We start from the raw sequence: 13549 nt of genomic DNA, 5'->3' as shown, positions 1-13549 counted from the left end.
CTCTCCAGAGATGCTCAATTGGGTTTAAGTCAGGGCACTGGCTGGGCCATTCAAGAACAGTCACAGAGTTGTTGTGAAGCCACTTCTTCGTTATTTTAGCTGTGTGCTTAGGGTCATTGTCTTGTTGGAAGGTAAACCTTCGGCCCAGTCTGAGGTCCTTAGCACTCTGGAGAAGGTTTTTGTCCAGGATATCCCTGTACTTGGCCGCATTCATCTTTTCCTCGATTGCAACCAGTCGTCCTGTCCCTGCAGCTGAAAAACACCCCCACAGCATGATGCTGCCACCGCCATGCTTCACTGTGGGGACTGTATTGGACAAGTGATGAGCAGTGCCTGGTTGTCTCCACACATACCTCAGTGCAAGACACATGACAGCCCGCATGGAGTTTGCTAAAAGACACCTGAAGGACTCTGAGACACATACCGCTTAGAATTAAGGCCAAAAAGTTCTATCTTGGTCTCATCAGACCAGATAATCTTATTTCTCACCATCTCAGAGTCCTTCAGGTGTCTTTTAGCAAACTCCGTGTGGGAGTTGGCCTTAATTCTAAGCGGTATGTGTGGAGACAACCAGGCACTGCTCATCACTTGTCCAATACAGTCCCCACAGTGAAGCATGGTGGTGGCAGCATCATGCTGTGGGGGTGTTTTTCAGCTGCAGGGACAGGACGACTGGTTGCAATCGAGGGAAAGATGAATGCGGCCAAGTACAGGGATATCCTGGACAAAAACCTTCTCCAGAGTGCTAAGGACCTCAGACTGGGCCGAAGGTTTACCTTCCAACAAGACAATGACCCTAAGCACACAGCTAAAATAACGAAGAAGTGGCTTCACAACAACTCTGTGACTGTTCTTGAATGGCCCAGCCAGTGCCCAGACTTAAACCCAATTGAGCATCTCTGGAGAGACCTAAAAATGGCTGTCCACCAACGTTTACCATCCAACCTGACAGAACTAGAGAGGATCTGCAAGGAGGAACGGCAGAGGATCCCCAAATCCAGGTGTGAAAAACTTGTTGCATCTTTCCCAAGAAGACTCATGGCTGTATTAGCTCAAAAGGGTGCTTCTACTAAATACTGAGCAAAGGGTCTGAATACTTAGGACCATGTGATATTTCAGTTTTTCTTTTTTAATAAATCTGCAACAATTTCAAAAATTATTTTTTTTTTGTCTGTCAATATGGGGTGCTGTGTGTACATTAATGAGGGAAAAAATTAATTTAAATGATTGTAGCAAATGGCTGCAATATGACAAAGAGTGAAAAATTGAAGGGGGTCTGAATACTTTCCGTACCCACTGTACACTGAGTGCTTCAAGAAATTGAAGAACATTTCTGAAGGAAGAAAAACGGGTTGAGATATTGCTTGTAAACACCCAGTATTATCAGCTGCAGAAAGGTTTTGGTTGACTATAAGTCACCATAGTGTGTTATTTCAAAATGTTTTTGCTTTTTCAGGTCACAAAGAAGAGAGTCTCAAACAAAAAGAATTATGAAACCAAGGAAAGTGCTGCCTCTGAATATGTCAAAACTCAGAGGACTGAACACGCAGATAAATTTGAAGTTTTGAACTCTGTTGTGCAAACTGTATGCACTCCTTCAGTCCCTACAGCCACCCCTCAGGCATCTATAGACAATCAGGACCTCAAAGATAGTAAAGCCCCATTTACACCACGACAGACTCGCAGTCATACTACACCCTCATCTTCAGGTAGACGGAAACCAAGGAAACTGGCTGTTAACTTTGATGCAGCAAAAGTGACTGAGCAATAGCCATCAGTTCAGCCTGCAGGGATATTGGAAATGGCTAACTTTGTGCAACACCTTTGAAAAGGACTGTATTAAACAGAATTAGGATATTTTTTTTGTTTTAATTATAAGAAGTCTCACCAATATTTGTTTTAGATATCTTAAATGTACCTTTTTATTAATCAGGATGCTGGACATGGAAGAATGTCATATACATTTACTATTTTTGTTTCATTATAAAATTGCCAGGATTTCTTCAGTATGAAAAATGTCCTTAAAAGTCGATAGATATCTTGTCCATTTTTGCATCTCAGTATTAATTGATATGCTACTTTACATGAATGGTAAGCAGCAGCCTATCTCCTGAGTTCATTCCATTGATTAAAGACTGTAGGACTCTTACATTTAGATCTGTTGAGTGGGAAATACACACATTCATATTTTCCAGAAAGGTTTTTTGATTTCTACTTTGTAATCCTGCCTGAGGAGAATTGAGCTGATTGCATTGCGGAAGCCTTGCAAAAGATTGTTTTTGTTAGTCTCGATTGACATCACTATTGTCATTGTTTCAGTTTAGAGGTACGTTTTCTATCTTATTCCTTTTATGTGGTGGAGTCCTTATTTTAAGATTTGTTTCATGTATTTTGTGGCTTAAATTTTTTTTTTCTTACTTTTCTTTCTAAGTATTTTTAAGTACCAGATCTCAGGTGGTTTATTCAGACATTTTCTGAAGTATCAGTGGGCAATCACAAATAATGGATTACATGGATTGCAATTTTTCAGATATGGGCTTCCATCCATTGTTCTGCAGAATTTAATGTTGCAAGTAAAAACTGAAATCACCAGAGATTTTAAAATCTTGAAAAATTATGAACGTTATCTACAGGACTTTATTATATAATGTGCATGCAAAGATGAACTTAGAAATTGCTTTGTGCTGTTTGTTTGATCTATTTTTAATGGCAATATTATTTCAGTGTTTACCATTAATAGTACAATGGAGCAAAAGGATTCTTTATTTTCATCTGTTTTTAAAAGTTTTATTTAAAGTAAGAAAAGATCTTTCCAGCAGCTTGCTCTTTTAAAAATTATGATTATGGAAATTACCTATATGTCTGGTTAATTTTTATATATAATTTATATATATTTAATAACACTTTGAAATTATTTTTGAAGTGTGGCTCTTGACTAAATAACTGCAATTTTTTTTAGATGTTGATCCATTGAGTCATATTTGCTCAATTGCTGCTGTTCAGGTATTTGCACAGTTGACAAAAATGAACAGCTTTTGTTGGAATATGTTTTTAATTTTTGTAAATATTCTGTACAACAGGCAGTAATAGAGGATAAAGCACTTTTACAGATCTGAGTACCAATAAAATGTTTATTTGGATTAATAAATAGTGATTTCTTTTGTTAATGTTACTTTTAACGTCATTGTTGGTTTCTTTGTTCTTTGCTTTTCCTTGTATGACAGAATGACAATAGGTTTTCTTCTCTGCTTTATCGTTTTATTATTATTATTATTACTCTGGTAAACAGAATAGTTGTACATATATTATATCCATCCATCCATTTTCCAACCCGCTGAATCCGAACACAGGGTCACGGGGGTCTGCTGGAGCCAATCCCAGCCAACACAGGGCACAAGGCAGGGAACCAATCCCGGGCAGGGTGCCAACCCACCACAGGACACACACAAACACACCCACACACCAAGCACACAGTAGGGCCAATTTAGAATCGCCAATCCACCTAACCTGCATGTCTTTGGACTGTGGGAGGAAACCGGAGCGCCCGGAGGAAACCCACGCAGACACGGGGAGAACATGCAAACTCCACGCAGGGAGGACCCGGGAAGCGAACCCAGGTCTCCCAACTGCGAGGCAGCAGCGCTACCCACTGTGCCACCGTGCCGCCCACATATATTATATCCTTAACATATATCCTTCTCCACTGCATTTAACCCAGCTCAGGGTTGTGAGAGGACAGAGCCTATTTTGCAGGATCACACACAAGGCAGGAACCAAGCCAGGGTGGGAAGCCAGTCGATCATAGCACCCACTCATGTGCATATATTCTGTGAAAGAAACAACCGCTTCACTCTTTATTTAGGTAAGAGAATTACAGAGCCTATATTTTAACCTGTAAGTGAGATCCAAATTCAGATCATGTACAAGTCTTAATTCTGAGGATGTTACCACTGGTGTTTATAGTTGAACCCATGCCAGTACATGAAAAGTCTTGCATGTATGCCCCTCATGGAACATGGCAGTGTTGTGTTACATGTTGGTGTCTGAAAACGTGTCCTGTATCAGCAAAAGGTGAGTTTGTTTACAAGCCTACCAGGCGTACAGTATCTTAAGAAGAATGGTAAAGAAATAAAAGAATTGTAAGGAATAAATGGGATCATTGTCATGCTGAAAGACCCAGCCACGTTTCATCTTCAATGCCCTTGCTGATGGAAGGAGGTTTTCACTCAAAATCTGACGATACATGGCCCCATTCATTCTTTCCTTTACACGGATCAGTCGTCCTGGTCCCTTTGCAGAAAAACAGCCCCAAAGCATGATGTTTCCACCCCCATGCTTTACAGTAGGTATGGTGTTCTTTGGATGCAACTCAGCATTCTTTCTCCTCCAAACACGACAAGTAGAGTTTTTTTTCATCTGACCATATGACATTCTCCCAATCCTCTTCTGGATCATCCAAATGCTCTCTAGCAAACTTCAGACGGGCCGGCACATGTACTGGCTTAAGCAGGGGGACACGTCTGGCACTGCAGGATTTGAGTCCCTGGCAGCGTAGTGTGTTACTGATGGTAGCCTTTGTTACTTTGGTCCCAGCTCTCTGCAGGTCATTCACTAGGTCCCCCGTGTGGTTCTGGGATTTTTGCTCACCGTTCTTGTGATCATTTTGACCCCACGGGATGAGATCTCGCGTGGAGCCCCAGATCGAGGGAGATTATCAGTGGTCTTGTATGTCTTCCATTTTCTAATAATTGCTCCCACAGTTGATTTCTTCACACCAAGCTGCTTACCTATTGCAGATTCAGTCTTCCCAGCCTGGTGCAGGTCTACAATTTTGTTTCTGGTGTCCTTTGACAGCTCTTTGGTCTTGGCCATAGTGGAGTTAGGAGTGTGACTGTTTGAGGTTGTGGACAGGTGTCTTTTATATTGATAACGAGTTCAAACAGGTGCCATTAATACAGGTAACGAGTGGAGGACAGAGGGGCCTCTTACAGAAGAAGTTACAGGTCTGTGAGAGCCAGAAATCTTGCTCGTTTGTAGGTGACCAAATACTTATTTTCCACCATAATTTGCAAATAAATTCTTTAAAAATCAGACGATGTGATTTTCTGGATTTTTTTTTCTCATTTTGTCTCTCATAGTTGAGGTATACCTATGATGAAAATTACAGGCCTCTCTCATCTTTTTAAGCGGGAGAACTTGCACAATTGGTGGCTGACTAAATACTTTTTTGCCCCACTGTATATGTCATTTTATAATAATTTTATTCATTGTTGTCAAATGTGACAATAATTCTTGATCTTGCTGCATATTATATACACCAGGAAACAGAAAGTAGATGATACTGTACTGGCAACTGCATTCACACCTTTATCTTTTCCTGGTAAATGAGTCGTCTTATAATGTTTTACATAGCAATAAGTAATCGGTCTCAAATCTAAGCTACTAAATAAGGTTCTACTTTGGTTTACTTTGTATTTTGTACTTATTTGTCACTCAGTAGAGTGATGCAAGCACCACAGTGCCACCATGGTGCCAATTTGTCAGTTTTATTAATTGATATGCCATCCAAAACTTGTGATCTGAAAATGAATTAAAAAGAATCTGGAGCCTGCCGTGACAGAATTTTGCAACAATACCTACACCAAGGGGGGCATATTGTGTTATTAGAAGGAAGGTTGTGTGTGTATGTGTGTGTGTACGTGTGTGTGTGAAGTTTTTCATTGTAGCCTCACTTTTACTTTTACAACAACAACAACAACATTTATTTATATAGCACATTTTCATACAAAAAGTAGCTCAAAGTGCTTTACATAATGAAGAAAAGAAGAATAAAAGACAAAAAAGAAATTAAAATAAGACAACCTTAGTTAACATAATAAGGAGTAAGGTCCGATGGCCAGGGTGGACAGAAAAAACAAAAAAAAACTCCAGAAAGCTGGAGAAAAAAATAAAATCTGTAGGGGTTCCAGGCCACGAGACCGCCCAGTCCCCTCTGGGCATTCTACCTAACATAAATGAAATAGTCCTCTTTGTAGTTAGGGTTCTCACGGAGTCACTTGATGCTGATGGTTATACAGACTTCTGGCTTTTAATCCATCCATCATTGTTGGAACATCATGGTGCTTTGGGTAGATGGTGGTGGCACAAGCCACCACCAACAGGACACCGGAAAAGGAAACAGAAGAGAGAGTAGGGGTTAGTACAGATTTTGAATGAATAGTTATTATAATGAATTGGATATACAGAGTGTCAGGGTTAAATTACAGTGAAGTTATGAGAAGGCCATGTTAAAGTAATGTGTTTTCAGTAGTTTTTTAAAGTGCTCCACTGTATTAGCCTGGCGAATTCCTACTGGCAGGCTATTCCAGATTTTAGGTGTATAATAGCAGAAGGCCGCCTCACCACTTCTTTTAAGTTTTGCTCTTGGAATTCTAAGGAGACACTCAGTTGAGGATCTGAGGTTGCGATTTGGAATATAAGGTGTCAGACATTCCGATATATAAGACGGGGTGAGATTATTTAAGGCTTTATAAACCATAAGCAGAATTTTAAAGTCAATTCTGAATGACACAGGTAACCAGTGTAGTGACATCAAAACTGGAGAAATGTGTTCGGATTTTCTTTTCCTAGTTAGGATTCTAGCAGCTGCATTCTGCACTAACTGCAAACGATTGATGTCTTTTTTGGGGAGTCCTGAGAGGAGTGCATTACAGTAATCTAGCCGACTGAAAACAAACGCATGAACTAATTTCTCTGCATCTTTCGATGATATAAGAGGTCTAACTTTTGCTATGTTCCTTAGGTGAAAAAATGCTGTCCTAGTGATTTTATTAATATGCGATTTAAAATTCAGATTACAATCAACGGTTACCCCTAAGCTTTTTACCTCCGATTTGACTTTTAATCCTAATGCATCCAGTTTATTTCTAATAGCCTCATTGTATCCATTATTGCCAATCACTAAGATTTCGGTTTTTTAGGCATTTAGTGCTTTATTTGATTGCATTGTCAATTAGCAAAGAGCACTATGACCTATGTTTATGGAGGTCTATCAGTGGATTGGGTTTCTGATTAAGAAAATGAGTTACTTTAATAGTATTTATGGAAAAGGGATTCAAAGGAATTTAAGAGAATACTGTACAGGCAGGAGCAGAAGGAAAAACAACAAGAAAGGTATTGTCAAAAAGGTGAACCGAAAAGCAAACCAATCCAAGGTACAAACCAAGAAACAACACCTTAATCATAGGAGTCCAAAATCGGAAGTTATCATTAACTAAAACACAAACCAAATATAATGCTAATGGAGCCATGCTAACTGCAGTTTCTCTATATATACTGCTGGGGGCAGTCCACCAGCTGCATGTTTAGTTGGCCTTGCACCCTTGGGCTTAATAGAAGGGGACAGGGTAGAAAAGCAGAAAAATGAATACATATAAATATTAACATCCTACAGCACTGCAAAATTATTAACAACACAATATTAAACAAATAACACAAAGAAGCCAAACACAGAACAAACATAATATGAACAATTATATTTGAAAGATAGCAAAAAGATTAAATGTATACATACTGTAGGTAGATGTATATAAATTTTTATTATATATATAAATCTGTAAAATGCAAAGTTGGCTTGCTTATTCACTCACTCTTCAACGTAACATCATTTCCCATTTAGTTAAAAAGCTAAAATTTGGCAGGATGGTACATATTTTTTTTAATTGCACCTTACAAAGAATTTTTAACGTCTTTGTCCCTCAACTCACAACACCGCGAATCCGGACATTGTTTTGTCACCGTGATGATGTCTTGCAGTGCCACCTGGTGGAATCCTCCAGATTTACCTAAAGTACAAGGGCATGTATAGACAGCTTGCATAGCAACAGTGTCCTCAAGCTCATGTGTTGTGTAGTGTTAAATATATCCCTGGCCTTAGATGCATACTGGCTCTCATTTTGGATATTTATTCTACTCTGTTGACCTCCAGCCCTAAGTGGTACTCCTAACAACTACAAGGGAGACCAACTTTCTGATCATGGTGCTGCAAACTCCAACGAAGACCCAACCCTCCATCCAAAATACCCAACATTGGTCTTAGGTAGTGGCACTTGAATTTTTAATGGGGAATCCACAGAAATTATGTTGTGATGCTACTGCTCTCTGCTTCTTGCTCTTCGCATTAATACAGTACATCAGGGTAACACATAGGGTACTAATACTTCAAGCACTGTTTTCCATATACATTCACATCTGTGAACTTTAACCCTTTGCGGTCGTTAGGCCAGAAAACTGGCCTTAGTAAAAAGTGCGCTATAGGTCGTCAGGCCACCACTGGTGGCCCTGCAAGTTTCTGACCGATTTGCACAGTCGCCTGGTCAAGAAAAGTGGCCTGTGTTATTCCTACGTGCTTGAAAAAAATAACTGCTGTAATTATTGGCGTTTTTTCAATAATTAATTACAGCTAATGTAGCGTGACGTTGAAAATTAAATACGACTGCAAAGGGTTAAAAGAGGACTACATTACAACTGGTGAAAAACGATGAAAGAAATATTGTACTTGAGTGAATGTTGTAAACAAGCTAATAATGATAATGTGAAATTAGAATATATAATAGTTCTGCTCAGAAGAGCCAGATCTTTTAAGCTAATGGAAAATTTACATTTATTTTTGCTTAATTATAATAGAATGTAGGTTTCACATAAATAATGGAAAATTCTGTTTATCCCACTAACTCTGGACATGTTAACGTCAAAGTCTCCACTTGCTGCAGGGACATCAAACTGTTGGCCGTAAGTTTGCGTCCCTATTACTTGCCCAGAGAGTTTGGACATGTCATTGTTGTCATCGTGTATATCCCTCCTCTAGCGGACGTGGAGACAGCAAGTGACATCATCCATTCTGCTGTTGCTAAGTTACAAACGCAGCACCCTGAGGCGCTTGTGCTAATCGCTGGAGACTTTAACCATGCAACGCTGGACAAAACATTACCTGCCTTCTCCCAGTATGTGGACTGTAACACCCGGGGAAATAAGACTATTGATTTACTGTATGCAAACGTTAAAGACGCATACAGCGCCACCCCGCTGCCGGCGCTTGGGAAAGCAGATCATAACCTGGTTCTGCTTCAGCCTCACTACAAACCAAAAGTGAGGGTCCTACCTGCAACCACACGATCATTCAGGAAGTGGACCCTGGAGGCAGAGAAGGCTCTGAGAGAATGATTTGGAACTACAGACTGGGATATCCTGCAGGGATCACATAGTGAGAACATTGAGGAGGTTGTTGACTGCACTACTGACTACATCAACTTCTGTATGTACATTGTAGTTACAGTAAGAACTGTACGCTGCTATGCTAACAACAAGCCATGGATTACAAGTGACATCAAGGGCCTTTTGAACCAGAAGAAAAGGGCTTTTAAAGACGGTGATCAGCATGAGCTCAAGCGCGTGCAGAAGGAACTCCGAGTCCAGCTCAGGGCGGCAAAGGAGCAGTACAGGAGAAAGCTGGAGCAGAAGTTGCAGAATAACAGCATAAAGGAAGTGTGGGATGGGATGAAGATCATCACTGGCTGCAGCTCGAAACGGGGTACCACCATCGAGAGAGACGTGAAGAGAGCAAACCAAATGAACAACTTCTTTAACAGGTTTGACCACCCTAACCCACTCTCACTCTCACCTCGGAGTACTGCACCCTCCACACATCCTTCTGCTAATACCAGCATAGGAGAGACATCCCCACCCACAATTACAACAGCGCAAGTGAGCAGAGAGCTGAGGAGACTTCGTGCCAGCAAAGCAGCGGGTCCAGATGGAGTATCGCCACGACTGCTGAAGGCCTGTGCATTGGAGCTGGGGGGTCCTCTACAGCTGAGCCTGGAACAGGGGAGAGTCCCGAGGCTTTGGAAAACATCTTGTATCACCCCAGTCCCAAAGGCATCACGTCCTAGTGAGCTGAATGACTTCCGGCCTGTTGCTCTGACATCACATGTGATGAAGACCATGGAGAGGCTGTTGCTTCACAACCTGAGACCACAGGTTCAACACGCCCTTGACCCTCTGCAGTTTGCATATCAGGAGAAGGTGGGAGCGGAGGATGCCATCATCTATATGCTACACCGATCCCTCTCTCACTTGGACAGAGGCAGTGGTGCTGTAAGAATTATGTTTCTAGACTTCTCTAACGCCTTCAACACAATCCAACCTCTGCTCCTTAGGGACAAGCTGACAGAGATGGGAGTAGATTCATACCTGCTGGCATGGATCGTGGACTATCTTAAAGACAGACCTCAGTATGTGCGTCTTGGGAACTGCAGGTCCGACATTGTGGTCAGCAACACAGGAGAGCCACAAGGGACTGTACTTTCTCCGGTCCTGTTCAGCCTATATACATCGGACTTCCAACACAACTCGGAGTCCTGCTACATGCAAAAGTTCGCTGATGACACTGCTATCGTGGGCTGCATCAGGAGTGGGCAGGAGGAGGAGTATAGGGACCTAATCAATGACTTTGTTAAATGGTGCGACTCAAACCATCTACACCTGAACACCAGCAAAACCAAGGAACTGGTGGTGGATTTTAGGAGGCCCAGACCCCGTGATCATCAGAGGTGACTGTGTGCAGATGGTGCAGACCTATAAATACCTGGGAGTGCAGCTGGATGATAAATTAGACTGGACTGCCAATACTGATGCTCTATGTAAGAAAGGACAGAGCCGGTTATACTTCCTTAGAAGGCTGGCATCCTTCAACATTTACAATAAGATACTGTAGATGTTCTATCAGACGGTTGTGGCGAGCGCCCTCTTCTACGCAGTGGTGTGCTGGGGAGGCAGCATTAAGAAGAAAGACGCCTCACGCCTGGACAAACTGGTGAGGAAGGCAGGCTCTATTGTTGGCATGGAGCTGGACAGTTCGACATCCGTGGCAGAGCGACGGGCGCTAAGCAGGCTCCTATCAATTATTGAAAATCCACTGCATCCACTAAACAGTGTCATCTCTAGACAGAGGAGCAGCTTCAGCGACAGACTGAGAAGATCGTTCCTCCCCCAAACTATGCGACTCTTCAGTTCCACCCAGTGGGGAGTAAACTTTAACATTATATAAAGTTATTGTCTGTTTTTACCTGCATTATTATCAATCTTTAATTTAATATTGTTTTTTGTAAGAATGTGAATTTCCCCTTGGGATTAATAAAGTATCTATCTATCTATCTATCTATCTATCTATCTATCTATCTATCTATCTATCTATCTATCTATCTATCTATAAGCTAACACGTTAATGGAATGACCTTAAAGCCCTGCAGTATTTCTATATTTAGACAATAGAATGCTTACAGATTGTAGATAGACAACCAGAAAGAAACATGAACTATTAGACAGAAAGGCACATAATTTTCTGACCATTATGTTAATGTTACTGTGTGTGATAGCATATCAGAACTTTTAAGAGATGTAACCTAGACATTGAAGCCTTAGAACAGAAAAAAACAGAACATCATAGACAATAACTTTTATCTTTGTGTGTATGTGTATTATCAGCTTTCTTCATTTTTTATGTGAACTGTTTGCATTGAATTTCACTAAATCTTTTAACAGTGAAGACACTTGGACTGAGAAGTGTTTTTGTACGACTAGTCAAGTTACTCTTGTAATCGCATTCTTCACTAAGCGCAAGCTCAGGGGTACTGGAATTTATAGTCTAGAGCAGGGGTTCTCAAAGTCGGTCCTGGCTGCAAGTTTTTGTTCCAACCAGCTTCTGTTTTTTAATTGGACTCCTGGCATAATTAAGTGAACTGTTATTTCCCAAGTTCTGTTTTTGGGAACAATATAGAAATTAGAAAATTAAGTTTGGTAAAAAATATATAGATCAAGCTGTCAAATAAACGAACCACACGCCGTGGCGCAACATAAAGGGGCTTTGCCTCTGACGTCCAAGGTTTGATCCCCGCGAGGGGTGCAGTGGAGTGTGTACGCCTGATGAGCCCAAATAAGGGCAAAACACGTGTTGCATACTCTTTGCATTATTTGACAGTAAACCATGTAACATATATAATATATTAGTGCTGGGCGGTATAACGGTTCATACTGAAAACCATTTTTTGTTTTTGTTATGATATGGATTTTTCTTATACCGCAACCCCGGTTCCAATTGCCTAAATGACGTTCGGAACGTGACGCAGCGGGAAACTGTTCAAGTGGGGACCTTTTTCCACTGCTACACCGCTAATCACAGAGATGTTGCGCGGGGGCTCTTTTTCACTGCTACACTGCTAAATAGGTAGTGGTAGTGTAGGTATTGCCCGGTGAAAATGGACAGAGAACATTCCGAAACTGAAGCTGTAAGCTGACGATAAAGTTGAACATGATGACACAAAAGAACTTTTGCCGAAAAAAAGGAGTCATGTCCGTTGCCTGGAGATACTTTGGTTTTAAAGGGTAGGTGTAGACCATTATGTTCAAATGTGTGAATATTGTTTCTATACTACTGGATAATACTGCAAGCCAAGTTGTACTTGTTTTATTTGTTTTCAATACTGTGTAATGTACCTGGGTTCTGTGTAATAGTGTGACGACATGTTGACTTTATTCTCGACATTTCCACTTTAATCTCGACGCTTATGACGAGAATAAAGTCGACATGTTGACTTTATTCTCGTAATTTGTCATTAAAGTAGAACATTGTAAACTAAACTTCATTGTAAAATGAATATTTAATTTACTAGATTTTCTCAAACCCCGCCATAAGTTATATAGCACATTAAATGCTTTGTGTTAAGTGTTCCCCGAGCCATGTTAAATTGGTACGTGCTTCTTAAACTGACTTCCTCTTGTACTGAGGAGGCGCCGGCAGTGATTGCCCGAACAGAATACATTCACTTCATGATATTCCTGCTCTCTGAACATTTAGAATGCTAAGATGAATACTTGATATAAATTTCATGATGAAATGCATTAAAGCAGGTATTAATCATGTGGGGGCATGGCGGCGTGGAGGTTGCACTGCTGCCTCGCAGCTAGGGTGTCTCGGGTGTACCCTGCCTTGACTTTGCATGTTTTTCTGGTGGGTTTACTCAGCGTGCTTCAGTTTCCTTTCAAAGTCATGTAGGATGTGGGGTTTTGTTGTGCTACATTGACCCTGCTAGTGTATGTTTTGCTTGTATTCACCCTGCGATGTGCTGGCAACTCGTTCAGGATTTGCTCCTGCCTCGTACACAATGCTTACTGGGATGGGCGCAACCCTGAATGGATGGCATAATTAAACATGTACAGTTAGGTCCATAAATATTTGGACAGAGACAACTTTTTTCTAATTTTGGTTTTGGAATTTTAAATTAAACAACTCAGATGCAGTTGAAGTGCAGACTTTCAGCTTTAATTCAGTGGGGTGAACAAAACGATTGCATAAAAATGTGAGGTAACTAAAGCATTTTTTTAACACAGTCCCTTCATTATAAACTGTGCGCTGTGCAAGAGAGGACAGAGGCGACTATATTTCCTCAGAAGGCTGGCGTCCAACATCTGCAATAAGATGCTGCAGATGTTC

General features: G+C 40.9%; 1 protein-coding gene across 2 annotated transcripts in view; it reads left to right on the top strand.

Annotated features, from left to right (window-relative positions):
- Positions 1-3148, top strand: part of xrn1 (5'-3' exoribonuclease 1) — a 144514-nt gene extending 141366 nt beyond the window's left edge. For both annotated transcript variants that reach the window (XM_028792080.2, XM_028792079.2), the window contains exon 43: positions 1457-3148. In XM_028792080.2, coding sequence (XP_028647913.1) covers positions 1457-1771 — 315 coding nt within the window. In that variant the 3' untranslated portion in view covers positions 1772-3148. The remainder of the gene's footprint in view (positions 1-1456) is intronic.
- The last annotated feature ends 10401 nt before the right edge of the window (positions 3149-13549 follow it).

The sequence above is a fragment of the Erpetoichthys calabaricus genome, chromosome 2, assembly GCF_900747795.2.
Source record: "Erpetoichthys calabaricus chromosome 2, fErpCal1.3, whole genome shotgun sequence".
Classification (NCBI taxonomy): domain Eukaryota; kingdom Metazoa; phylum Chordata; class Cladistia; order Polypteriformes; family Polypteridae; genus Erpetoichthys; species Erpetoichthys calabaricus.
This window is presented reverse-complemented; position numbering and strand designations above follow the sequence as displayed.